This window comes from Phalacrocorax carbo, chromosome 19 (assembly GCF_963921805.1).
Source record: "Phalacrocorax carbo chromosome 19, bPhaCar2.1, whole genome shotgun sequence".
Taxonomy (NCBI): domain Eukaryota; kingdom Metazoa; phylum Chordata; class Aves; order Suliformes; family Phalacrocoracidae; genus Phalacrocorax; species Phalacrocorax carbo.
In genome coordinates this window covers 2,819,068-2,846,264 of record NC_087531.1, presented here as the reverse complement: position 1 = coordinate 2,846,264, position 27,197 = coordinate 2,819,068, and the positions used below count along the sequence as shown (strand labels likewise).

Genomic DNA, 27,197 nt, shown 5'->3' with positions numbered 1-27,197 from the left:
TTGGGTTGTCAGTCTCCGGACCCTGGATGCAACCAGAGTTAGAAAACCAGAATCCAACCTGTGCGACCGAATACCACCAACGTACTTGGAAGACATCGTGTATATCCCTAACAACCAGCCGCTTTCGACAGCGTCGGATGGGGTTCGGCTTCACCACACCGCTCCGACGGGTTCTCAGAGTCGATGGTCGCTTAAGCTGGTCTGAACTGAGCAAACGTTTTTTAAAAAAACAAAAAGAATGAGTTAAGTACAAATAATTCACAAACTGGTTTGTGCAAATTTTTTTTATTTCCACATTTATATCACAATGTGTCCACTTAAAGGACCAAATAGCAAAGTTGCTCCCTTCTGCATCCCAAGAACACAGAAGTCTAGTTACTGTACATTCACTAAGGCTCTTTGTTTTTGCAAATTGCGTTTATGATGGATATCCATAAGGCAAACAATATCTAAAGGAATGGTAACAAGTATATTTCCAGCATACAAACAGGCTTCCTTTTTCCCTCTCACAGTACAGTTACAAACTTGTAGCACCCTCATTACATTTAGATTCTAGAAAAGGTGATTTTTCTTTTTTTTTTTTTTTTTCTCCTAGAAGTTTGCAGGACGGGAAAAGGAGGAAAAATATTTGGCTGGTGGTGGTGGGATCAAAAATATCGTTAAACATCTAGTTTTTGCAGCATTTCTCAGAGACTGGATTTAAACTGAAACCAGACTAAAATATGTGGATGCCTATGGAATGTTGAGCTGAAGCCGGTCTCCCGGCCTGCAGTGCAACACCTGCTGTTTAAAACCCAATCTCCGTACCACATGACTTTAAAAAAAAATAAAGAAAACGCAATCATGTTCAGAGATGTGATACAAATAAAACTACAGTTTTTGCACATTGTCTCTCAAATATCTCACTGCCAAATAAAAACCCAAATCAAGTCAAATAAATAGATGCATATTTTGTTAAGGTAACTTCCAGAATTTTCTCTGTACCTGCCTGTAATAAGATTCCGGCATTCAGAAAGTGCTGGAAATCCTCTTCACTTCTTGGGGACTAACACTTTTTTATAGCTGGCTCGCTAGAGAGTTTTGAACTCAATTTATCAACCTTCGTATGCCTTCCTTTGCAATTGTTAGTAAACTGGTAGCAGCATTTCACAAAAGGAGAATTTAAAGGAAAGAGCTGTAAAGAACCAGCTCCCTCACACCCTCTGCTCGTTGGGCCTGTTTGTCCAGGACAGGAGGACATTTCTCCGTTTAAGTGGCATCGTGTCTGCCTTTTTTTTTTTTGCTAACTGCAGATGTAAAAGCATTTTTAGCAAAACTGTACTCAGTCTAGGCAGACGTAAGGCAGGATGTTCAATCTACCATCATCCCCATGTGGATCTAGAGATATGCACTGTGTCCAATCATACCAGTTACCCTGTGTGTCGTAACAACCGTTCACGCCTGGCCAGTTATGTTCACATATTCTGTTGAGGTCATCACTTGTGACCTCCCTCGTGACCCCAGGCAAGTCTGTAGGTTTGCTGTTAGGAGCTAGAACGTGAGTCTTTCTAGCCTCTTTTCTAGTGCTTTCCTCCTGCTTTAAATATTCAGACATGAAGTAGTGAGCTCCTGGCGTCTGTACTCCTGATGAAGACAGCAAGCTACTCTGTCTGTTTAAATACGACTGAATGATTTCATTCCTGGATAATTCTTTCCAGTTCGTTTGTTCAAAAGGGCTTTGCAGGTTGGGTTTTTGCTCCTGCTTTTCCATTTCTGTCCTGTGCTGTTCAGTAAGTGCAGGGATTTCTACCTGCAAAGGATCTTTCTGTGTTAAAGGTTTTATCTGTCCTGTCATGGGGTCAAAAGTGAGTTTTCTCTCTTTTAATCTCACAGGTTTCACCCCCCCTTCTGTCACGTGTCCATCCAAGTTGACTGTGTAGTCTCTGGGTCGGTACCTTTTCTTCTTTTTACTATCGGAACCTGAAGCAGCATCATCACTGTCCATTTTTGAAGTGTCCTGTGAAAAGCCCATGTGTGGCGTGAGAGATTCCCCCGGGTGGGAGCTGGTTTTGCAGCTGGGCGATGTGTGCTGTTGAAGTGTCCCTGCTGTGTGCCTGTGCTGGCTTTCAGAAGGTACCTGCTGCTCCTGCCAGTGCTGAGACACCTCAGGTACTGATTGCTGAGAGAACTCCAGTCTTTTTGCTGGCATTGGAGGTGTTGATGGTTGCATCAAGGATGGTGGCGGTGATGGCACCTGTGCAGTATCCAAGAACTGAGACCTTTGAGACGGACTAGGCATTGAATCCTTTGGTGAGTACGTAGTATGCTGCCGAGCAAAAGTATCATGCCTGACATTTCTAGGGCTAAACGAGGAACAGCGAGGACTCTTAGGTTGGTGCGGTCCTGTGGTTTCTTCCGATTTATCATGCTGCTGAAGCACTGCAGTCTTTAATAATGAGGAAGTGCTTGAAGGTTTTACGAGTCCCGGAGAACTGGTGTGAGGTTTTACAGCATTTACTGGGATCTTATTGTGTTTATCATTTTCACTGAGTTCTGTCCTGCCGCTTTCGGGCCCTGCATGTAAACTTACGTCTACAGGGCTAGGAAAATTTTCAGGACTACCTCCAATTCCATTTGTTGGAGGAGGTGAAGAGTTTTGTAATACTTCATGACTAGCTTTGGAGACTTTTGGGGCAGGAGGGCCCTGATGCCCATCCCTGTGTTCACCTTTCTTTTTCCGATTTCCCAATTTCTCTGGTTTTGGAGAATTTAGTTTCTGTATATCATTCCTGCTTTTCAACTCGCTGATAGGCTTTGATCCGGCCACAGCAGGAAGTTGCGCTTCTGGTTTGCAGTTGTGAGCACCACCATTTGCTGATCCGGGTGGATTCGGCAGCCCCCTTGGCACCGGTTCATTCTGGGTTACAGGTTCTATCAACTTTTGCCAATTCCGCAACAATTTCTTGGCACGTTTGGCAAGTTCCTCATTGGATGTCTTCTTCCTCACCTCATTGATAAGCCTCCCAAGTCTTGTTTCCTACAAGGAAAGAAAAGCTGTTTTACAAACAAGCATCATTCTAAACAAAACTCTTAAGGTACATTCCTGCTTTTAATGCTTACCCTAAGAAATACCTAGCTAAAAACCACCGAAGGTTTAAGCGTTGAATCAATCTCTTTCAAAAGGTTTAGTCCAGTGGTCCAGTGCTCTGCCACACAACGTGAAACCTACTGTAGGTTTCACATCACCCTGTCTTTATTCCCTGCATAAGCACCAGAGACATTAGCTGTGAAAAACATCCGAAAGGAATCCTTTAATCAGCAAGAATCTTGAGAATAAGGGTGCAAGCTCAGAACTGAGGGGAAATGTAGCACCTGAGGCAGAAAAGGTGTGCATTTATCACAACGAAAGTATAAGATCTATCTGCAGAAAGAGGCAAGAGGAAAAATTCCAGCATCTTCGCCTGTTACAGTAATAGGTTGACAATAAAAAGTCTCAGTTTCACAAACCTGACTAGCCAGGGTGCGACTTATGTCCTACCTTCTTCCTCCATCTCTCCTCTCCCTTCACTCCCCAGTATCTTGAAAGGGTAGGAAAGACCGATTTAAACAAGCATTCCTAGGGTGTCCCAAAGTGGTTTCATAAGCGGAAGGAAGTGTTTGATTGTTCCCAAAGCACATTTGAAAACAAAGAAGTGTTCCACAAGTCAGATTACTTAAGAAAAGCACTTCAAAGCAAAACACAGACCGGACTGTGAGAGAAATATGCAACATGTTGTGATACATCTATTGAAATACAGCTGGAGTTATAGTTAAGCAATAGTTAAAAGCAAGTAATACCAATAATTTCAATATAAAGATTGAAGAAAGTTTTATAATTTAGCCATAAAAAACTTCTTTGGGCTCTAAGAGTGGCCAGTGAGGCTGCCCCTGCCATCCCACCTAATACTTCAGCTTTTAATACACCTAATCTTACCGACCAGACCAGTCATTGAAACCTGCTTGATTGAATTTCAGATTAATTTTACAGACACAGAGTAACTACATTCCTAGTTCAGATTCTTGGGTGCTTGGTCACCAAACATCTGAAAACGTGACCAGGACTTCAGCAAGGAGGGTGATGCTTCTGAATGCGACAGAATGAATCAGTAGCAAGTAACGTAGTGCCCCACACAAACAGGAACCGCGCTGCGCAGAATACTAATCTGAGCCCAGAAAGAGTCGCTGTGCACGCATTGAGATCTCGGAAGCAGCACGAGAGGGACAAAATAATATCTTAATTGTAATTCTTTTGCAATCGATCTACTGTTTCAGGAAAAGCTCTTATGGAAATTAGGCAGAGAAAGTCCTTTTATACGCATAAACATCCAGTAATGCTTAGAGGGTGACATACCTCAAGTGCCTCTTTGGTAATGGGATATTTCTCCAGGCTGGAGATGACTTCCAGCACTGCCACCATGTTATGGATCTGCAACAAGGAAGACAAAGTCACTTCGTGTTTCATGTAGTCTTAGTTATCAAATGTAATTTAAGACCTTCCACTTTATAATTGCTGGAAGCAGTAATCACAAAATTACTATCACACTGTCTGGCTTTAGGGAGCTGATTGTTCAAAGAATAGGGACAAGGACACTTTGCTGACCTAGTTGGAAACTGCAGGAGCTGTAGCAAACATGCTCTTATGTAAAACTAAAGGCAACATTAGCAATAAAACCAGCGGGACTTACTAGCGAAGTTGAGACCCCCAGCCCAGGTACAAGTTCATTGTCCTACAGCCCAACAGGACACCGAAGTGCCAGGCGCACCAAGAGCAGCACGAGCCAGGTCAGAAGTGTTGCGTTTCTTCCTTTAGGCACTGCTTTAGATTTACACAAGCCACCATTCTACAGTTTTGTTCAAAATATTTGATGTTTCCTGTGGCTACGCACCAGGAGCCTGAACACCCAGGTATAAACTCCTCCACGTTTAAAAGCAGAGATGAAGCAAACGCTGTGCCCAGTAGGTGTCCTCAGACCATCGCCCAGCACCCGCCGGACCAGGCGTGGGATATCACCCGGCGCCTCAGCAGCCACCTTGAGCACTCCACAACCGTTCTAGAACTGTATTTCCCGAGGGGTAAGATGGTGAGGAGGCACTGCAGAAACTCGCGCCACGTTAGCAAAGCGCATGTCAGATCCTCTGATGGGCTTCACCGCAACGTTCCTGGACGCGTGAGAAAGCCCCGCACACAAGCGTTTGCCACAACCTGTCGATGTTAAGCACGAGTGTGATTTCAATAATTTCTGTGAGAAAACCCAGGCTACGCAGGGATCCCCATTTCCATTACCTGACATTAAAAGCACCAAACCCTGGAATTTCTAATTCACCTTGGTAGATAGATTTAAAAGACAAGCAAAGGAAAACTTGAATCACACTGTCATTTATTGCCTGATTTCATTTGTGACTCAACTGGACGTGAACTGCATCTGAGAAGTCTCGCAGCAAGAACCTCTGCGGGGATCCCACATTATCCTGAAGTCTTATCAGGACCATAATCAGGTTGCCGTGCCCTCCCAGCCACACACTCCGCTGCAAGATTCTTCATCTTAAAAAGACTGCAAGTTAGTAAGAATTAGCTTTTCCCAGTCAGTTCTACCCTTCTATTAAGATACACCAGGAGAATCAGGGGCTGAAGCCTCCCCCCTTCAGAAAATCTTGTGCACGGACAATGTTTTTTCCATCACAGCAGGGCTGCTTAATGCTGGAGATACTTGGATAAAGCTGTCAGCAATTAAACACTTTGCCCAATTTTAAAAATTAGTTTGATAAAAATTAACTCTAACAGTCTGTGTAGGCTTTGAATGATAACTCTTACAGGTTGTAAAACCAACTTCAGACCAAAGAGGAATTCATTCATCGTCGTCTTTTCTTCACTGAACTACAGTGCCTCTGCAGATACTTAAAGCCCTACCATCGGTCAGGTCTAGTAAAACTCCGCTTAAGCTTTAAAGCGGCAACAGCACCCATTTCGACATATTTTAGTCCTTAGTATTTCACTTCAGCGCACCAACTTTCTTCCACGTTTCGATCCTTGCGCTGCCCTCGCTGCCTAGGCAGGATGATTTAGCACCACAGTTTAAGTAATACATAACACCATTTCTTTTTTTCTTCAGTTTCTAGAACCAGAGCACTTAGAATAGCTAATGCTCAAATTCTGGGAGTTTCCAGACAAAACATTTTTAGACTTGCAAAACACGATACTCTCCTTCCCAACACATATTTTAGACTATGAATTACCAGGGCGCAACAAGGCACACACCAATAATCGGTACACTTATCTTCTGCAGTTACTGGTAATCCCCAAGTATTCATTATGTGAATGACAAACTGATAGCAAAAAAAGGATCATTAGTCTATAAGAAAGGTCACAACGTGGAAAATGATACGCTTACGTATATACGCACCTAGAGAAAGGTGAAATTGGTCAGGGAGTTTCCAGGAACAGCTTTACTTCGTTTCAATATACCCAAGTACGCGTATATGGATGCCCCCGAACGCTAAATCACCTACTAGGGACCAGGTCTACGCCAAGACTGATAGACTGTTACTTCATTCTCTCCTTTGAGGGACACATGGTGCCAATTAAGGCAGCAAAAGCAGCCTTACACCGCTGAGCCTGTCTGATCACTCAACTTCTGGTAAAACACAAAACACCCATTTCAGATTCTTCACACATTTGTAACCAATTGAAAACCCACTGTCGCACTGAAGCAATTGCTGCAAGGAGCATGAAAGCTCGCACTCGAGATCAACTGCAAGAAGCTCCTCTTCCCCCCACCCCCCTTCTTTTTGACCTGCAGGAAAACGTGGTTCTTAAAAAAGAATAAAATATTCAGGCAGGTTCAACAACTTCTCCACCCTTCCCCAGCAGTTTTGTGCAGTTTTCTTGGAATGCTTCATCCAAACTGCCATAAGGAGAAGCTTATAATAAAAATCATATTCACCTATTTCAAAATAGACTATGAAACTTCCTGGGGTATAGTTAAACACTGTGATGAGAACAAGACAACCTCCCCAAAGTGCCTCAGGTATCATCTATTCAATGCGAAGACACCTATGTATTTCAATAACAGCAGCACATCGGTATTGCACACCAGTATCTTTACCTTAAATTACCTGTTAACTAGCTTAAAAAAAAATATATTGTCACACAACTGACTTGAGACTGAAGTTACAAAACCTACCAGGGCATTATCCTACTTTGAGCAGCACCAGAAATGATAATTTATTAGCGCAAGCTGCTATAAAAATGCTTACTGGCTACACAGCAGACAGGCGAAGTAACAAAGCAGAGCGGGGCAAGGGAGTTTGGCAACCTCGCTCTCTTCAGACACTGGTTAAAAGTACAATTGCATAAATCAGCATCTCAGAAACTTGCACATCGTTTTAGTTTCTATTTGCCTTTGCTTACTTACACTGCAACCCATTACTGCCACCCCAAAACAAGAACTTCCATGAAGCAACCCCAGGACCTCGTATTTAGGAGCTTGCGGAGAACAGCTAAGAATAATTTACACGGCATTTCAAACTCTCCCGTGCTATTCCCACGTTGTGAGGATTGACTGGCACACAGACTAATTCACTCAGAAGTTTGCTGGAGAACATCTGCTTTGAGTCATCTATGATAATCCTTTCCAGCCAACCCTAATGACAGTCACAGAAAACAAATCTTATTTATTCCATGCAAGTCTCCTTAAGTCATTCAGCCGCACTCTGGAGCTTACTACTGGTATCTGAGATCTTTTCCAAGCTAAGCACTAAATGTTTTTACTACAACCTCAGACAAAAGCGAGGGTTTCCGAACTCCCTAGAAAAGATCAAGCAGCCTAACTGTCTTTTTTAAACTGCATCTTAATCCTATTTTAGCTTTTATAAACCAAGAACAATTCAGTAACTAACTTCAGGGTTGAGGCAGCAGCTTAAAATGATAAAAAGTGTGTTCAGGTTTGGGAAGCTCTTCCCTGTCACCTCCAGTTCTACCACCTCCTTCCCTGGCAGATCTGAAAACAGCAGCAAACTCAGCATCCCCTCAGCATCCCCGTTTCCACGTGCTGGGGGTGTGGAAGGGCTCGGACTACCAACCTGCTGGGACGCGGTTTATGTCGGACCAGCGCACTAAAATGTTAGGCTTTGATTCTCTCCCTTCATCTACAGGCCAGCCCAGATACAAACCCCCAGTGAGCACCAGTGTAACACCTTCCTTCCCTCCTCAGGACTGCCTCGACACACAGGACAACCCGCATCAGCCTGCGCCTCACGCCACTGCTGCCTAAGAAACAAACGGCACAGAAACATTCACTTGCAGTCATTTGACTATAGCAATTTTGGGGTTTTTTTTAATGTTTCACAGGGATGTTTCTAAAGATCTTTGCACACATGAGTAGACCATGATAGATAACAAACCAGGTCTGAGTTCGCAAAGATGATGTTGCTCAGACACTTAGTTGTGCAGGCCTGGACTAGGAGAAGGAGTAGGTATTTCCTTGTACACAAAAACCTGAGGTCTAGGTGCACAATTACAAAAAAAAACCTGCGGTGAAACTGCTACTAGGTTCCTCTCCTACTGGATTCAGGCTAGAGAAGCTCTTTTCAATCACTTGCATAAAGTTCAGGTAACAGCACTAAAGGGCAGCTTTTGACACAGTATCATCACCACACATGGGTCACATTAGTATCTTTAAAAGTTTCTAAAGGACGTTTAAGCTTGGCCCAGCATGTCAAGGGTCCCCAGTCACCAAAACTTTTCTAAAAACAAAGCGTAATGCTATTATCCTCCTGAAATCACAGGTTTAATGATCAATAATCTGACAACAAGCGTTTTAGAACAGACTATACAGATACGTTCTCTAAAAGCCACTGTTTTCTGATGTATCTGTCATCATACTTCAGCTTAGCTCCTCAGAACACGCTATAAATACTCAATAATTTGCTGGTTTCAGAGGAAGTACTTCTGTAACATTTTCCCACCTCTAGTCCCAAAACAATTTTACAAAAGCAAGCAGAGAAGTGGACCTGCCGTAGAAGACTGAACAGGTCTTTCTATCTTTCCTACAGATACAAATCCAGATCTCGATTGCCAGGTTGGTGTTTCCCGTTGGCAGTTAACACGGGGAACGCAGCACAATCTATTCAGAAGCTCACAAAAGGCTTTGTGCCATCTTTTACTGTCTTCCCCCTTCCCCAGGGGGCAGGGGCATTTTATAGGGTAGTTATAAAAACTGATGTACATCTACGGGTCACCCGTATCCTTAGGTAGCGCAGGATAAGGTTCAAGAAAACCCCAGGTTCAAGGTCAACATTGCTGAAATTGCCGGGAAGGCAGAACTGATTCACCAGGAGGCACAGCACCAGCCCCACCAGCAACGTCATCCACTCGCTTTTATCTTCTCCCAAGCAGCGTAGCGATTACCTGCACCTAAGCACCGATCCCTACCCCGGACCGGGGTCTCTGATCAGCATCAGACCTCGCCCCCAGCACTGCCTTTGTATAAAAGCTACTTCATTGCATAATAACCTGAAACTTGGAATAATAAGAAGAGAAAAGTTGCTCTTCATAGTAGGCTTTATTTAAATGTGGCAATGGAAATACAGTAGTAGAGTGTTTATTTAGCACTTCATATCAGATGCATTAGATACCAGGCACTAATACATATCACAAACAGTAAACTATAATTTTTTTTTTTTTCTCCAAAGATACAGACAAAACACGCCAAGTTAGAATTCAGGTTACAACCTGCTGGTATGTAGTTCAGTTCCCTTGCAACTGATCTATTAACAGTTTCCCCTACCCCCAATGTGACATGATGTTGTCTAAAGATAGGGGACACGAGATGCTATTCACAGAAATGACACACCAAAAGGATGACCATGCACTACTTTGTTCATAATTATTGAAAATGTTTCAAAGTCAGTTTGCCAAGCAGAGTTCACAAGTACACAGAAGAGGTTCTTAAAGGTGGAGGTGAGGTTTCTAATAGGATTTAGGTAAAGCAGATCTTTAAACACAAAGGAATCAATGATTTGGGTTGAAAGTCATCCACTGAGAGCATCTTCTATGACAGAGAAACTCATTTGGAGTCCGTGCTTTGAAAGCTGATCAGAAATTTGTGCTGCAAAACAACAGGTAGAAGAAACGCTCCTTGACTACCAAGAACAGCCAAAAAAGTGGCAAGGCACAGCACTTATCCTTACCTCTGGATTGAAAATTTCCAGGTCTAATTTAAAGAGTCAAAACAATTTGCACATATTTTATTTTTACTCAGGCTTTATTTAATGGTAAAGTAACATCCACCAGATACCTTTCCACATACTTTACAAAGCCAGGATCATCAAACAGAGCAAGGTCAGATTCCAACAAAATACCGCATTGCAAAGAAATCAGCAGACCTGAAATATTTCGCTTGAGACAACAGTTTAGCCCTCTCTCACCCTTTGGCAGTACACATGCATATAATAAGCTGTAGAGAGACTACAAAAGCCAAGAGACTAAGGGGGCGTTGCCAGCAGAAAACACTGGTTTGCCCCAGTGGTTACAAACAGCCTCGAGACACAACCCCGCAGCAGTCGGTAAGTGCCATCGCTGCTCTAGCTCTTCTGGCCCACTCCAATGGAGACGTCTAACCCTGGCAGAGACCCTCGGCATAGCAGGAAAACACTCCACACTTTGGCAAGGCAAGGGAAACCACCCAGTGAAAGGAGTATCCATTAGTGGAGTCATTTAGAAGGTAAGATATAAGAGGTAGAAGATTAGAGAGACGAGGCACACTCAGAAGGTAACCGGTTCAGGGAACGGCAGTGGCACAGCACAGCGCGCCGTCCTGCTCTACAGGGAGAGGTCTTGAAGGAAAACAGACAACAGTCAACAGGGTAACGCTTTTCTCCATTCATATTTATTAGCCAATAATTGGAAGACATTCTTGTTGCTACAGAGAGGAATAATTGTCTCAACTTCAACATTCGCTAAACATTTTGAATAATATCATAAGAATCGTACCTGCAGTGCCTACCCCTCCATTGTTTCAGTGAGTTTGTGTTTCACGTACAAGACCCACATGCACACTTCTTTTTCCACCCCCCACAAAAAAAAAAACCCAAACCACCAGACCGTGAAGTTGGGCAAAACCTTTTCTGGGGAACACAATAATTAGCATGATTTAAAAAGCCCAGCAGCTGACGTGAAGGTTAGTTACATGAAATCCTATTAAACCCGTAAGACACGTGCGGCACAAATTCAAGGTAAGGGAACAGAGTAAGAGGAGGAGTGGGTACCGCAGACCACAAAGCCAGGCAGTCATTGTCACAGCAGGGCAGAACACAGTCTCAATGGTATCGACCACGGCATACTGCACACAAGGTAATTGTAATCTTGTTCTTCACTCAGTACCGCACTGATAAGGAATGTTATAGGCATCAAATTCAGCTGGAATTGCATGTTCATCTCAAGGCACCACAGTTCAAGAAGAACGTATACAAAGAGGAGTTCAGAGGAGAACAGTGATAAGAGGTTTTGAAAACATGGTTAATAATAAGTTTAAGTACTCGGCTTACACAGCATTGAAAAAATAGGGAGGAGACACACAAAGCTTGAAATAAGCCTTCCTATGCATTAATAGTCATAATAAAGAAAATAGTGATCAACTGTTTTAATGCTCAGTGGCCTAATTTGCAACAAGACAAACACTGATTACATGTTAGGGATAACCAGAGAGCTACCAATGCACTCAAATAAGCTCTCAAATAGTTTCCATAGCCACTACAGAGGTTTACGAATAGAGCAGACAACTCTGGAAGGGTTGGTTTCATATAGGTGGTGTTACTTCAGTGAAGGTGATGGACCACGTAGCTTCATAAAGTCCCTTCCAGCCATGCACCCCTGTGATCCAACGCCTGGGGAACTGATACCAAACACCAAGTAGCAGAAACACACTGAAACGCCCATTTCTGTGTAGTTCAAACTAGACTCAAAACAGTAATTCTAAATTCTGTCCTCTCAGAGATGCATATAGGTAGTTACACAAAACAGTTTGTATTATAAAGGACTTATAAAATTCAACACTTGAAATTCGCTGCCCCTCTGGCCCGTGCTGCCCCACCACACGGAGCCGCTCGCTATCCCAAGCGCAGTGCCCCATGGGAACGTGATCCCAGAAGAAATGCCCAAGGCCATCCCAGCCTTCGCAGGCGGCTCATCACCACTCAGGCTTCACACCACCATTTCAACTGCCACCTGCTTACGCCTCTCCATCCCACCACCTGAGCACATTTCCAGAACAGCATGGGCCCTGCCAAAACGCAGCGTAATACAGCAAGAATAACCGCAGAAACTATTAGGTTTGACCCAGCCCTATAATGTTGCCTTCTGGTATAAATACTGCTGATCACACGGCCAGCTACAAATGGGTTTAACGTTTAGTGGAACAATATAGCATGTCTTACAGAACAAGACCTGTCAAGCCTTGAGCTGCACAGCCGAAGAGTATGAAATAAGGCAATGTGTCCCCCGCTCCCCGGTGCGGCAATCGCCACAGGTTATTTCAGTACAATAAATAACACCCAGAGAACACATCGCAACACACAAGCCCTAAAAACCCCATCACTACAGCGGTCCTAAGGACATCTAACCATGATACAGTTCTGCTGTATACATGATAACCACTCCTCCTCCTCTTCCACCTGTACAGAGCGTGTAACCAGATGAATTTGTGTTTACTACTTATTACAAGCCATGAGCTAAAGTCCAAAATTATTGCTTAAAATTTGAGCCATAAAACAAGGTGCAATCAAAGTCACAAGAACAACTGGTCCTACTTCAACAAGACAGTTTTTTGATTTTTCAGGCAGAATGATACAAAATATACAGAAGATTCAGCCCTTGAACACGCCCCTTTTGATTTATCACTGTCTTGGTGCTTTCTACAGTCAGGCAAGATCCATTCCCACAGCCAGATGTCCTCTGTACTTTGACTGCAGTTATTCAGGGGAGCAAAAAGCCAACGCGGAGAGTTAATGCAGGACAGGCGGGTGCTGGCAGAGCCGGACGCTCCCAGCACAGCAGCTCTCCGCTTCCCCTGACCTCGCCGTTCTGATCCACCTGCGTTAGGGTAAGAGCAAAGACAGACACTGAACTAGACTGTGAGAATGGCCCTGAAAGGCATTGCCTGACAGAATCCTTCTGGAATCACCTGCTCCATCTTAATGCACTCGAGAGAACTAGTGGAGATTTAAGATGATGCAACACGCATTTACAGACTTAATGAGAATGGCTTCAAAGGGTCAAGAACTTCCTCAAGTTCTTAAATATGTTACCCATCACATGGAATATCTACCCAGAGCTGTTAACATGGAGCAGTTTATATCTGAACATAATACAGAAAAGCCCTACTAATGTCACCACAATACAGACTTTTCACTCTTTTCTTTAAAAACAAAGGCATCTATCACCGCCTTGGTGTACTTTTAAATGCAGCAGGCCAACTTCTTTCAAAACGATAGGGAAGCTTCTCAGCCGGTTCCTTGACTGGTAAAGGAGGCTAAGGTAAGAGCCTGTTGAACACATTGCATTGTGGAATTTATTAATTCATCACACGGAAGCACAAAACGCTTGCATGACTGCTCATGAGAATTTAAGCATGGCATATTTGTTCACAAAACCTGAGAAAAATAGTCTTACAGACTGGGAAAGTTTTAGATACCAAGTTTGGAGAGAAGACACTGTATCCATGCAACAGCAGTTGCTAATACAGAATTTCCATTGGCACATACCACAGAGAAGTCTTATGGATATGCAGAAAAGATTTAAATCAATGTACCTGTCTCCTAGAATTATTGCTCTCCAAATTCTAGATAAAATGCTGCTGCCAGTCACCCATTTCCAAATACCTCCATTCTCTGAAGACTCTTCAAGTCCTTGGAAGAATATAACGTGTGGGGAAAGCGATGACCCGCCCCGATAATCAGTCGAGAATGCTCGGCCATTCTGTTCAGTGGCACAATCATTAGCAGCTACTTAGAAACAAAATGAGTTTTCCACCTTTGGCTAGAAAAGAAAAAAATCTTCCCCAGAAGACTGTAAGCACAGCACCTTTCATCTCAGAGCTTACAAGCTGGAGGGCGACTTGACTTTACGACCAGCTCCACTCCAGAGCCAATTGCCCAGTGTGATTATGACAGGACAAAAGAACCCACCGGTGCCCCATCAGCTTTTTATTTATATTTAAACACAGAACACTCAGGAAGCTGCAACCTGGCGCTAGTTATTTATAATCTAGTAGCAGAAAAATTCATGATTTCTACTTAAGAAAGCCCCACTGAGGCTTAAGCCCCTGGGCAGCCTGTTTTAATGTCCAGTGAAAAATATTACACAAAGTCAAAACCCAATAACTCATACTTTGATAGACAAACTCACACACACACAACAGAGGCCGAGTTTTCGTGATGCAGATTCTTAAATAGCATGTTTCCCCCACCGGCACACCAGCTGCAGGCACCCCATCTTTGCAAATACACCTGAAACACCACCTCTTGCATCACCTTCTCTTCCATCTCGCGATGCTCAACACTATTCAAGAAGCAACGACAGTTTCTCCAAGCATAAACTATAATATTGAGGTATCAATTTTTCTGGAACTTTCAGGATGATAACTCATACATAAACATAAAAACTCCGTGTTCCTTCCCACGCAACTGACTTCCACAGCACAAGCGCTGACCATCCTGCCCAGCTCAAAGAGCTCTGCTTAAGTGACAGCTCGAGTTACAGAAGCTCAGAGCTGGCTGCAGACGCGCTGGAAGTTTATTTGCTGAAGAGAAGTTACAAATGTGCATCACCACCTTGGGAAAAACCCCTGCTCCTCCACCTTCAGAGGTTCTACACTCCTTAAAAAAAAAAATAAATCAGTTTAGACCTGCAGTATGATCATGATACTCTGCAAGCTGATTCTGCAGGAAAACAGTATGTGAGAAAGCAGCTCCACAGAAGTGCTGGCTGTCACTCTCAGACAAGACTTCCACCTCTGCACAATCATCTTTACAGCACAAAGTTTCAAAATACACCCAGTTGAGTACATTGCTGAATACTACAGACAGACTTGGACGTAGGATTCCTCTCCTCCCCAGCTGCTATGTTAGAAAACCACTTTGTTCAGTAAAAGAGAACTAATTACATTTTACTTCCAGCGACTCCTCAATAGAAATTTCTACCACCGACTGTTTGGACATGCTGAAAGTCATATACTTTGATATTAACAATCACACTTAAGCACATACTGCTGCCCCATGAAAGCCATGCCCCAGAAAACACTGACATGCTGTTAAGTTTAGCAGATTTCACCTCAAATTAAAGCAATTTGCTAGCGCTTATATATTGTTCCAAACACTGAAAGCATGAATTACTTGGAGAAAGAATAATTTAGTAGTTAGAATACTGAATAAACAAACCTACGTTTACATTAAACTGAAAGCGATGAACTTACCTTAAATATTTCTTTAAAGACCAAGCGCCTATGCGGGGCCACATCATACCGCATGTTATATGGACGGACGAAAGTTTATTTGAAGTTATCACCAAGCACAAAATGGGTGAGACGAGATAGCAGTGAAGCATTATCAACCACAACAGACATGGGTGGTTTTTTTATTTACAAAAACTATACTGACATTAATTTTAACACCAAATCTAATATATTCGAGTAACTATGCCTTCAAAGAAGTGCTTCTTAATCAACATCAAATTCCCCCAGTAGGCAGGATCGACTCCTTTCCCTATCCTGAAACTTTTGTGGTTCCTGAAAAAGAGAACGCTACTTGTCAAGTGCAGCAGCTCCTTCAAGAAACTGGAAGAGGCTCTCCCCTCGCAGGATACCAGGGGAAAAAGCTTCAGCTGCTCTGCAGCTACTTTGATCAGGAGCCAAAGTTGCCAGGATGACAGCGCTGCTGTCATGTGGCCATACCAAAAACCCTGACGAGAGGCAACAACCCACACCTTATGTGCTCCTAAACCGGACTCACTCTCAACTTATTGTACAGAGCACTGAGAAATGACAAACTGGAGTTCTCTCCTAGGTCCAAACTTTCTATCCTAGGTCCAAATACAGGCTAAGCTGAAGGTCTTTCATATTTTCTAAGACACAGATTGGGTCTCTCTCCCCCCTTGGGAGCATTTGACAGCAAATACTTTCCCTTCCACCCATGCCAGTGTCAGGCTGCAGTGCCTGGGCAGCAGAAGCTGATCCAGATGCACCCCACACCAGCTCCAGCCAGCCCATGCTCAGCTGCCTCAGCTCCCAGCTTTCTTGGGTTAAATGTGCGCCAAGGTGCACCAAAATGGCTTAGCACGGGGTCCCAGGTGCACCAGCAGCTGCAGGAACGCAGCTGCCCCAAGCCAGAGCCACCTGGGAAACTGCAGCCTCCAGTGCTTCGCTGTCTGGGAATTTTGTTCTAGCACATCTCTCCTGGAAGGATGTGCATCTTACATATCAGCTGCCTTTTCCATGCTGTGGTTCACGGTGACCGTCAGAGATTACTCCTGCTGTTTACCTACAAAAAGGTTGGTTCTTCCATTCAGTAAACTGCTTTGTGGTTACATCAAGAAAAATGTGTTAGATTAGTTATTTCCCGCCCTCCAGCCTCTGAGCAACGAAAGCATTCATTTCTCAAAGGTCCATGCTATAGTGTGTGCAGAAAGCTACTTGCTGCAAAGTTTTATCATTTGGATTTGAAAAGCCTGATCCCTTTAATGAAACAACCTGACAAACTGAGAGGTGTCTGGCTGGAGGGTGCTGCTCTCCAACAGCTTGAGCTTGTACGGCTTGGCGCTGCCACTACCCCACCGTCACCTCTCCTTGCCGCACACACTCCCCCAACTACTGCTCTGTGCCAGAACTGCCACCTCCCTGAGCCCACGAGGAGCCAGGGGAGGGCCAGAGAACCCAGACCCTTTCAGTCAGGGTTTGGCCAGGTGAGTGCCTCAGCTGGCCTGGCACAGGGTCAGCACAAGGGAGGGAACAGGAATGTGCACCTGGAGGTGGGGAAGCAGATGGGGGTCACAGCAGCTCTCCTCCGGGTGCAGCTCCATCGGCACTGTCAGCATGCGAGCCAAGTCAATTTTTGATTATTTGCAGCACTGGCTGCACAGCCTTCAGTATACGGTGGTTTACTCTCAAGTTGCAAAGCTCACTACTCAGGAGCACCCTCCTGGATATCCATGAAGAAGTTTCCCAGCATTTCTCCCAGGAACACATGGCGAGCCCTTGCATTCCTGCACTGCAACAAGCACAGGGTACGATTCCAGACACCTCGGAACCACGCACAATGACAGTGACAATAAATCCCCTACAAGTAAAACTTGACCATAAGGCACCCGCTCTCATCTCAGGCAACACAGCCAGGTGTAGTTAACCTTTGCAGGTAACACATACCTCTTCCCTGCGAGGTCCCAAGCCAGCCTGCTGAGGCAGCAGGGAAGCACAAGGAACCACAGAGCACTCCGTTTTTCAGCTTCTGTATTTATTTAATACCCAATTCTGCTGCCATACCTGTGCCAGTATGTAGTGATGCACCAGAATTTCGATCAGATAATTGAGCTACGACAAAAACTACCTGGGGGGAAAAAGAAGGTATCTTTTCTTTTTGAAACCCTGATCAATTCCCCAGTTCAGATCGCCACATGATCCTGCAAATAGTTGCACTAGCATGCATAAAATGGCTGTGTGGAGCTGGAATAAGAAGTGGGTGTTATTTAAATTGTCACTGCTGCCGAAACAAACACTCAAATTACAGCTTTAGAGCAAATAACTACTGCCATCATCACTGCAACCTGTGGAGTTTCAAGGAATTAACAATAGAAAGGCAATTTGGCCTTCCCCTTGCTTTGACCCCTCAACCCAAGCTCCCTGCTACTTGTGTTTGCTCAGATTTTGTCTTAGCCTCAAACTTTATAATGGTCTCGCTACTGCAAGGGGTACTGTGCAAGTGAGAAGTTTTTAACACCCTCTCCGATCCCCCCCCCCCGCCCAAAACCACTCTCAAAAAGTACTAGTATTACCACCTATAACAAATTGACTGGGACTCTACAGGTAACTACCCAGACAAGCGCTAACTCAGACTAGGTAAACCCAGTATCTGTGTGTCACAGGCGCTGTTGGAACATACTTCCAGCAAGCAAAAAAGCTATTTTAGAAGAAGAGGTGGACAGGAAAGCTGCAAAGCAAGGCCAATAAACCAGCTCTACCACCACCCTCAAACATGTGAATTCAAGTGTATCCAGCCACTTACAGTACTGAGCATCAAAAAAAAGCAGCTACCCTCATTTAAGGTTATTTAAAATTACAAAGAAAGCGAGTACAATGGGAATACAACAGACCCAAATCTTTACCTGGAACCCAGGACTGACATGATAATGACACTTCTGACCCTACACATTAGAAAACATCTCAAACACCCGCATGTTTCACTACACACCTGAAACACAGTCTGCTGCCCTGATGCACAAAATGCGACGCTACTTGTAACAAGACGAGCTACAATAAAGGAAATCAACAAAAACAGTGAGAGGTACGACAGGTTCCAGCCTCTTTGCACACGGCAGCTTCCTCAAAACTGATAAGCTTATTAAGGCCTCACAGAAAAGGATAAAGCTAAAGCAAAAGCCATGCCTAGTCTACTTTCGCCCACACGTAACACTTCCCTGCATCCAAAGAAATCAGCCAAGTCCCCCCCGAAGTGAACCACCCTCTTCCTCCGCTCTCTACAGTTATATTATTACAGCAGTGTCTGGCACCTTCTCCCCTGCTTTTTAAACCCAATTCTAGAAAGCATATTTATCACTGACGATAGAGGCTTTTGTTTCTAGGACTTTGGTAAAGCAATCAACACAGAAAACGGCCATGGAAGCACCTTTAGCTATGCAACTCATGCGTCAACTGGAAGATCACCCCAGGCCGATGCACCAAACATATTACAACACACGGACCAATTTATTATTAACAACTCAGATCATGGACCTCTCCTGAAGGTCTGAGCAGCAAGGCCCTCTGAGATACTGCACGCATCTGCCTGATTTACCATCAGCTCGAACCACAGAGTGAGTATATAATGGGTTGTTACTCAAACCAAAGCTAGGTTTTGCATTGCAGAGAGGTATTAATGGCAAATAATTAAATTATTGTCTAATATTTAAGACCAGGAAAAGATTGCTACATATTCAGGAGGAGAAACCGTCTAATTGCAAGCACAATTCTAACATCCAGTTGGAAACGACAGGCTTTCCCACAGAGCTAAAACTAACAGATCTCATTATTCCTGACATCAGGTAATAAATTCCCTGAAGAGTACAGAGCACAATTTAACAAGGCGAAGGTGTTCTGCTTGGTGGAAGAGGTGGTTTCTCCGCACAATGAGCCCAAAGGGAAAAGCCTGGCTTCTGCCAGAACCAAGGAATATCTCCCCTATAAAGCTTCACACAGCTGCTGCAATAAGGTTTCAGACACTCTTCTCCAGTCACTGTTTCTACATGGATCTTCCAGGAAAAGGACTTTCCTGCAAGAAAGTTGTGTCACCCATCATTGTGGGTGACACCACTAAACTCGTGCTTTCCTCCAACATGAGCCGGGAACATTCTTGCGAACACACGAGCCTTGGAAGGAAACTGATGTCAATATTTAGTGTTTAAGTTGTGTAGCAGAAGTAGTTTGCCCATATGTTTTTTCGAGGGGAAAAGGCTGAATAAATGAAGATATAATACCAGACATCCCGGGGGGCTTCCAAGATGATGTAATTTTTAAAAATAGCTTATTTCTTATAGGTCTCCTTTGAAATAGAGGTTACCCATGTCGATTCTGAACTAAGTGTGTGAAACTAAGTTATAAATATATTCTGCAGCAATTACTAGGAGAGGTCTCAAGTGCTACTTGCATGTGTACAATTAAAACATTGCTCCTGAGTCAGCACGGCTTTATGTAGCAGTTAAAACAAAGATGAACAATCAGCAGAGAAGACAATTTCTCAAAGCAAGCAGGTTCTGAAAGCTTGGGGAAAAGATTGTTTTGTCCAGTTCAACTCAACACAGATATGGAGAGTGAAGTTTCCCTTTTTTAATTTAAAACAGGACCTGAGAGGTAACCAAGATCTGTATATGCCACAGAGACCTTTACAGCTACGCCAGAATGAATATCCACCACGGAGAAACAGCTCGTGTTAGAGAACATATCAGTGAAGCTTAAATTTACAGTGGCCCATAGTAAAGCACTATGAAGAACCATACCCTCCTCCTCAACCTCACAAAACTGGACTGCTGCTTGCACACCCGACAATATCAGTGCAGTTTTCACCCTCTCCCCTCTCCAGAAACATGCACGCACACACACCGACAATTATATTGAAAAGCCTGAATGAAATCCAGGCCTCAAAGCTCGGACTTTCCTTGGTAAACAAGGAAGTCAGTCACAATAATGAATGCTGTAAGTTTGAATGCAACCACTTCTTTTAGGAGAAGATTCTAAAAGGCAGCAGAAAGTAGCCAGGGTTTTCTGTGAGTACCTGCAAGCGCAGCAGCTCGTAGCCGCACTGACTTCTTCCTGTGGGAGACACATCAGAACAGTTTCTTATACTTCTACAGCAGTGCCCAAGTGCGATTAAATTCAGAATCTACTTTTAAGCACGTTGAAAATTGAAGTTTTTCTTCCCTTCATGAAAATGGCATGACAGGTAGTTGGTTTGCTGACGGTTCACCATGTATTCTACGTGCTTTGGAGAAAAAAATCTGACATCTGAGCCTGGAGCATGAATCTCAACTACACCACCTCTGCTCTCCTTCGAAGAGAAGGTTAAAATGGAAGTCAGCCCCCTGCCTACAGGCATTCCTAAACAATGGGCTGATTTTTCCACCACCAATGATTGCCCTGGGTAAGTATCAAGTATGTAGAATTATAATTTAACATACATCGCTGCCCAGCTTATGGGGCTACTGACCTGCTGGAAGCTCAGCAGAGCTGTTGGCTGATGCTCTGACTTCCCCTCACAGACAGCTGCCTGGTTATTTCTGGTCCCCCTCATCACAACCTCGCTACAAGCATGTTCGCAGCACAACGTAACATTAAAGTGCAGAGAAAGAGAAAAGCATCCGTCACAAAACTCATTTCCTGGCTGTTTAATTCTACACAGCCAAGCGCTTTAGAATGCAACACCAGAGGGAGGGTAACCGGTGGTGCCGGCAGTTTGGAAGTTAAAAGAAACCATAGATCTGCTAGAATTTTATTAAACCGGGTTGAAGCTCGGTCTAACGTAAAGTAAAAAATTTGCTGAGAACTCAGAGCAAACAAAATTCATGAAGCGTGCTGACATTTCAGCAAGATCCACGTTAGAGTACTGCAAACTCAAACTTTGACATTTAAAAGCCCAAAATTACCATTATAATTCATTACTGTTACTCGATCATGTAATATTGCAGCTCGTGACAAATGCACATCACAGGGGATTACTAAAGAAGCTACAAGGTCAGGGTGATTCCTCTTCAGTTTTCATGGCGCATGCAGGCCTCTCCTGAATCCTTCCAAACAGCAATAGCTTCATTAGCTACTTTAAGACTTTGATACAGGCCTGTTACAAAAACCCTACTCGTTCAGACAGAAGCAGGTAGGACTTCAACAGAGCCAAAATACCGTTTCACATACCCAGCCTCCTGCAATCACACACACGCGTGTTCAGCCTGACGCACCCGTAGCTGCCCCCACAAACTGCAGATGGCCAAGGCAAACCCACCTTTGCATCCTGCTGCGGTGACTGTGCGATCTAAGATTCAGAAAAACCTGACAGATTGCAGGCTCTGCAGTCCTCTCGCAGCAATAAACACCTAAGCGGAGAACTGCTGTAGCCTGCCAAAAAACCCCGTAAAAGGAGGAAGGGATACTTTGGATAACTGCCACTTACAGGTAGAATATACGCCGACTTCTGTGCTTACCCTACATCCCAGAAGGAGCAGATAAGCTCATTAGCGCGCTGCGGGGAAGGATACAAGGGAAGACGGAGGCTGCTCGCTGCTGGAGCGGCTCCAGAGCTCCGGAGCCGCCGCCGAGGCCCTCCCGGAGCCCGGGACCCCCCAGGGCCCGGCTGGCGGCGGCGGCCGGGGCCGAGGAACAGGTGGGCGCCCCGGAAGGTCCCGACGAGCCGCGGCGGAGCCTGGCCCAGAGCCCCCTGCAGGCCGCGCCCGAGCCGCGGCCTGGCGTCGGGAGGCCGCCGGGCCGCACGCCGCATGGCCGGGCAGCGCCGGCCGGGCCCCGGGGCGGGGGGGCCAGGTCCCGGGTGAGGGCGAGGAAGCGTGCGGCGGACGGGCGGCAGACGGGGACGCGACCCCCCGGGAGGAGGGTTCTCCGGTGGCACCGCCGGGGCGGCCCCACGGTCCCGGCTCGGGGGAGGGGGCGGCGAGGCGCCGCCAGCAGCGGGACCCCGGGCGGGCAGGGGCGCTGAGGAGCTCCCCGCTACCGCCCGCAGCGGAGGCTTCCGGTGCCCGGGGAGGAGCCCGGCCGCAGCCCCGGTCCCGGCGGGAGGAGAGGCGGCGGCGGCGGCCGGGGACGCGCGGGGCCGGCGGCCCCTCGGACAGCGCCGGAGGGTGGGGGACGGCGGGGCGGGAACCCCGGGCGGGCGGGCGGTGGCGGCGGAGGCCCACGGCCGGCGTCCCCGCGCTGCCGGTACGGGATCCCCGGGGCCCGGCAGGTCGTACTCACGTTGCTCTGCGGGTCGATGGCCTGCAGCAGCCGGTCCCTGATCTGCTGCGGGGAGGGGGCCGGAGCCGCTGTCATTGCCTGGGCGAAGCGGGGCGGCTGACGGCCGGGGCGGGCGGGCGGCAGGGCCAGGCCGAGCCGGGGCGGCGACTCCTCACTCGCCGGCGGCGGCGGCCTCCTCGGGGAGCCGGAGTCGCATGTTCGCTCCCCCGCAAGGCGGGGGAAACGGCGCTACCGCGAGCGGGAGGCGGCGGGAGGAACCGCAACGGCGCGGCCGGGGTCGGGCCCGACTGTTCCGCTCGGGGCCGAACTCAACTGTGGGCAGGAGCCAGCCCCGCGCAGGGCACCCTGGGACACGCCCGACGCCGTAACAAACGGCGCGCCCCTGACGCCCCGCCGCACGCACCGGCGGGCACCGACCGCGCCTGCGCCGTGGGCTCGGCGGGGGAGGCGCCTGCGCAGTGGGGCGGGAGGGGGGGAGCATGGCGGCCGGCGGGACCGGGGCGAGGCAGGCAGGCAGGCGGGCGGGCGGGGGGCGGCGGGGACGAGCGTTCGAGCGGGCGTTCGAACGTTCGGGCGGCGGGGAGAACGGCGAGCGCCCTGCGTTCTCTGCCGAGTGCTGCCGCCGGCGGGGCTCCCCGGCCGCGTTCGGCGAGAGGCGGGCCCGGCGCCTGACGGGACCAGCCCCCGTGAGGGGGGCGGTGGGCGAGAGGAAGGGTTTAAGTGAATAAATAGCTGAAATAAACCGTCGCTACTGGGATATTACAGCCCTAATGCGATCGTACGTGTCTCCTGTCAGGCTGCCGGGAAGGGAAAACGCTCCTGTGAGTTGTGAAAAGTCCAACGCGTTCTGGGTAAAAATTACAATAATTTTAAAGTCTTTGCCAAGCGGGAGAACTTCCTATTTTCATTATTTTCAAAATAACTGGTGAGGGGACAACTACAAACTTCCAGCCATTACTGGGAAAGAGCTAACCCTACAACACTCAAAAAACCCCAGTTCTTCATAAAGATGCATTTACCGTTTCACTTCTTGATTCAGCAGAAACCACAATTAAAAAGCAAGTCAGGCTCTCAGAGACTTGTAATACAAAAATGGACTCGGTGCAAGAGCAGCTGCACACCAGAGGAGTGAGTGAGGCATCCTGCGCCACAGCAGGTAAGTGATCAGCCCAGTGCTTAAACTTCCCAAAGCATTTAAAAGCAGCTCAAAACTAACTAGTAGTTTTTAAAGCATTTGTTCAGAGGCTGAATGACTTTCATTCTTTTGAACAATTGAAAGCTTGAGGTGACACCACGCTATTAAGCCACATAATCTATTTAAAGCAATAAAATTGTCTTTATTCCATTAGAGTTTGATCATCTTCTGTTTCTTGTATTCACTGTATTTAAGTGTTGCTCAGAAGGCGGCATGTCAGTTCTGCACAGGATGAACCCTTTTTCCAAGGAAGAAGGAAACCGAGCCCAAGCGCCGCGGTGCCGAGTCCAGGGCTCTCTAGTGGGTTACACACAGATGGCAATGCTGCTTCCACCCCTCCCTTTTATGGTGCAGGGGGAGACGGTTTAATGAATATTAGGGAGCAAATGTCTTCCAAGAAGTGTGTATGTAAAAGAACAACCCCCCCCCTTGGAATGAACTCACTGGATTTTGTTTGGATGCCACAATGAACACACTCGAATCCTTTTTCTATGTTCATTACAACAAGGCATCTTCCCTCCAACTATCTTTCCCCAAAAGAAAGCATGAAAAAAGTGCAGATAATGCAAAAAAGGGTGAGTCAAATAAATTGCTGCAAGTGCCCAACACTCTGCACACTCTCCTGGATTATCATGGTGACACTGGGGAAAAGTTGCTGGTCAAAGAGGCTAACAATATAAATAAAGATATCAGAAGGCAGACAGTTACGAGACTAGTTAAAATTTCTCAAAGCACACCAATACTGAAGTGACGTCTCCTGTAACAGAACAAACACAGCATCAAATACACATTTTACCCTTAAATAGAACAACTTTATTCAACCAAACCCAAGATTATTCCAAAACTATTCCTTAGGATTGGTTTATAGAATTATTTTTGCTATTTTTCCTATTCAAAATCCCTTACATATTGCTTAGAAAAAAACCCTTATCTTTGAAATTTAATTTAAAGAGCATTTTGTTGGAAAAACAGTGGGAAGGTGAGGATCCAGTTCTTCTTAATCATGCTTTTCTATTTCTCCAACAAAACTAAATGGACTAGTGAGAAGCCACACCAATATTTTATGAAAATGAGAATCAAGAAGTGCAACTTCCAAGTGACCTGGACAGTGGTGACATTAACAGACACGTCGGGAGTGACGAGCAATGCAAAGCTTTAAGACTGCGGTCTTCAGCCATGCTGCAGTTCTACCCTGCGCTGAACTCTAAGCCTAGCAAAACAATTTAAAGTTCTCTTTATTTCAGTAACATAGAAATAATTTTACTTTGAAGATTTTGGTTCAGGGGCCTGAAGGCTCAATTCCCCCCCCCCGCGGCAAGCGAACCAGCATGCACCATATTATTACACAACTGGCTGAAGAGGATGAACGCGTCGCGTCCCCTGAGCGTGGCAGGAGCTTGTACCGAAGAACAGGCCACAATCCCAGGGCTGTGTTTTGAAAGCATTATAATCTTTTACTTGATAGAAAAGTTAGGTGTCCATTCAAAAGTCTCTTCCAAGTTGATGTGTTTGTGGATGACTTTCAAGATCCAAATAACCTAATGGATGCAACAGAAAATAAAAAAAAACCAGCAGATGAGAACAGGGTACACTGTCACGCCAATGCCATTCCAGCTGGGAACCCCAGTGCACGTCTGGAGGTCAATTTTGCTCCCCCACACATCAGACCTTAGAGCTACAGAAGGGAAAAGAAGACAGCCCACTAGCCTGCCTAAAACCTGTCGTTTCCAGAGACTATTCTCAAGGTTGATTCCGTTCTATTGCTTGGTGGGTTTTCTCCTCCCACAAAATGAAAAAAATCCTAGAAGTTAAACTGAAATGCTGACCCAAATGACGTTTTGCCTAAGCAACCCACGACAAGCAACACTGTATCTAAGGCTCAACGACCCACATGCTGGCAGAGGTTTTCATGTACTACAGGTGCCCACATCAGCAAAGAACTGGGAGGCCAACCGACATCCCTTTGAAGATGGATGCAAACAAGTGAAATGAAAAGGAATTATGGAACAATAGAGTGGGGGAGAGATCAAAAAAGAAATGTGTGAGAAAAATCCCAACATACACACCTTCCTGTAAACAAATGACAAGGTGCTGCACAGCGTTACTTACACAATCATGCAGAACATCATGAAGACATTCCACAAGGCAATGAAGATGCGAAAATATCTGAGACTCAGCAGAAACTCTCTGATATTATCACCTAAAAATCAAGAGAAGAAACCTTTGACATAAAAAATACCTAACACACTGACAAGTCACATGCTCAGCACTGCCTGAAAAACAATTCTGACACAGAAAAAACCAAAAGAGGTCAGAGAACAAAAAACTGAAAAGTCAAAGTTTTAGGTAAATGATCCATACTGTGTTCAGCACTTCCCTCCTAAGGGCATGTGAGAAAATAAACAATGATAAAAAGGGTTCACGCAATTAAAAAGGGAAGGACAGCCCTCTGCTGTAGTTTCCTGCCACTTTTAATGAGCAAGAAGAGATACACTGGTACACAATCTAAAATGGGAATCAGGTTGTAGGCAGAGCATTACCTCTGTAGCACCGGCACCTACGTTCAAAAATGCAGAAGAGAAACGTGCATTTTTGTATTTCTTCTCAATTTGGGATCGACAGTTAGGTTTGTCGTGCCTGCACGTAAGCATCATGGAGCCAAATTTTAGGTTGGAATTTAGTAAACCGGTTGTTCCACCCACGGAGTAATTCACATCCACATAAAACGGGGTTAAACTTGTACTTTGGTGCCTCGGAAATGCTTTAACCAATAATTTCCTTCAGAAAAGGCCCGTTCCTGCATGTATTTAGACAGTTCCGAGCAGGGCGGCCCTCCGGGGGCAGCGGCGCAGCCCAGACCCGCTCCGAGGCTCCCGAGTCCCCTCTGTTACCGGTCGTGGGCTCCCTCGACTCCTCGCCGAAGCCCTCCGTGTCTCTCCTCCTCCTGCGGGACAGCGACAAGGGGGGGGTCCGTGTCAGGCAGGGTGAGCCCCCCCGAGCCGGCGCCTGCCTCCCTCCCTCCCTCCCTCCCTCCCTCCCTCCCTCCCTCCCTGCCCGCCGCTCACAGCCTGAAGTTGAGCACGGCTCCGGCGTTCATCAGCAGCGTCCTAAGGGAGAGACAGAGAGAGGGCGTGAGGCACGGCCGGCCGTGCCGCCGCCGCCGCCGGCCACCCGCTCCCCGCTCCCGCTACCCGCAGAGCAGCAAGTCCCCGATCATGGCGGCGGCTCCGGTGGCGGAAGCGGAAAGGGCGGGCGCTGCTCACACCGCCTGC

The 27,197-nt window shown here is 46.1% G+C and overlaps 2 protein-coding genes across 4 annotated transcripts; both read right to left on the bottom strand.

Moving 5' to 3' along the window:
• Positions 1–269: 269 nt before the first annotated feature.
• Positions 270–23,135, bottom strand: MED26 (mediator complex subunit 26). 3 transcript variants are annotated; one of them, XM_064469437.1, is made up of 6 exons: positions 22,731–22,813; positions 21,769–21,881; positions 20,980–21,073; positions 20,548–20,585; positions 4,370–4,444; positions 270–3,016 (listed from the first exon to the last, which is right to left on the bottom strand). In XM_064469437.1, the coding sequence occupies exons 5-6, from the start codon at positions 4,433–4,435 to the stop codon at positions 1,322–1,324; spliced, it is 1,761 nt and encodes a 586-aa protein (XP_064325507.1). In that variant the 5' UTR covers positions 4,436–4,444; positions 20,548–20,585; positions 20,980–21,073; positions 21,769–21,881; positions 22,731–22,813; the 3' UTR covers positions 270–1,321. The 3 variants fall into 3 exon arrangements, with proteins under 3 accessions (XP_064325507.1, XP_064325505.1, XP_064325506.1); XM_064469435.1 differs by lacking the exons at positions 20,548–20,585; positions 20,980–21,073; positions 21,769–21,881 and having other exon boundaries at positions 22,731–23,135; XM_064469436.1 differs by lacking the exons at positions 20,548–20,585; positions 20,980–21,073; positions 21,769–21,881; positions 22,731–22,813 and adding an exon at positions 4,704–6,776.
• Positions 23,136–24,715: 1,580 nt separating this feature from the next.
• Positions 24,716–27,184, bottom strand: SMIM7 (small integral membrane protein 7). Its single transcript, XM_064469600.1, has 5 exons — positions 27,117–27,184; positions 26,991–27,032; positions 26,817–26,869; positions 26,035–26,125; positions 24,716–25,463 (listed from the first exon to the last, which is right to left on the bottom strand). Exons 1-5 carry the CDS (start codon positions 27,140–27,142, stop codon positions 25,448–25,450), a joined length of 228 nt encoding a protein of 75 aa, XP_064325670.1. The 5' UTR covers positions 27,143–27,184; the 3' UTR covers positions 24,716–25,447.
• Positions 27,185–27,197: the final 13 nt, after the last annotated feature.

Coding starts and splice junctions, on each gene's coding strand:
- MED26 (XM_064469435.1), bottom strand. CDS start 22,805: ATGACAGCGGCTCCGGCCCCCTCCCCGCAGCAGATCAGGGACCGGCTG. Junction 4,445..22,730: donor CCATCGACCCGCAGAGCAAC/GTGAGTACGACC, acceptor TCCTTGTTGCAG/ATCCATAACATGGTGGCAGT. Junction 3,017..4,369: donor TTACCAAAGAGGCACTTGAG/GTATGTCACCCT, acceptor CTTTCCTTGTAG/GAAACAAGACTTGGGAGGCT.
- SMIM7 (XM_064469600.1), bottom strand. CDS start 27,142: ATGATCGGGGACTTGCTGCTCTGCGG. Junction 27,033..27,116: donor GGGGACTTGCTGCTCTGCGG/GTAGCGGGAGCG, acceptor TCTCTCCCTTAG/GACGCTGCTGATGAACGCCG. Junction 26,126..26,816: donor GTCGAGGGAGCCCACGACCG/GTAACAGAGGGG, acceptor CTTGATTTTTAG/GTGATAATATCAGAGAGTTT.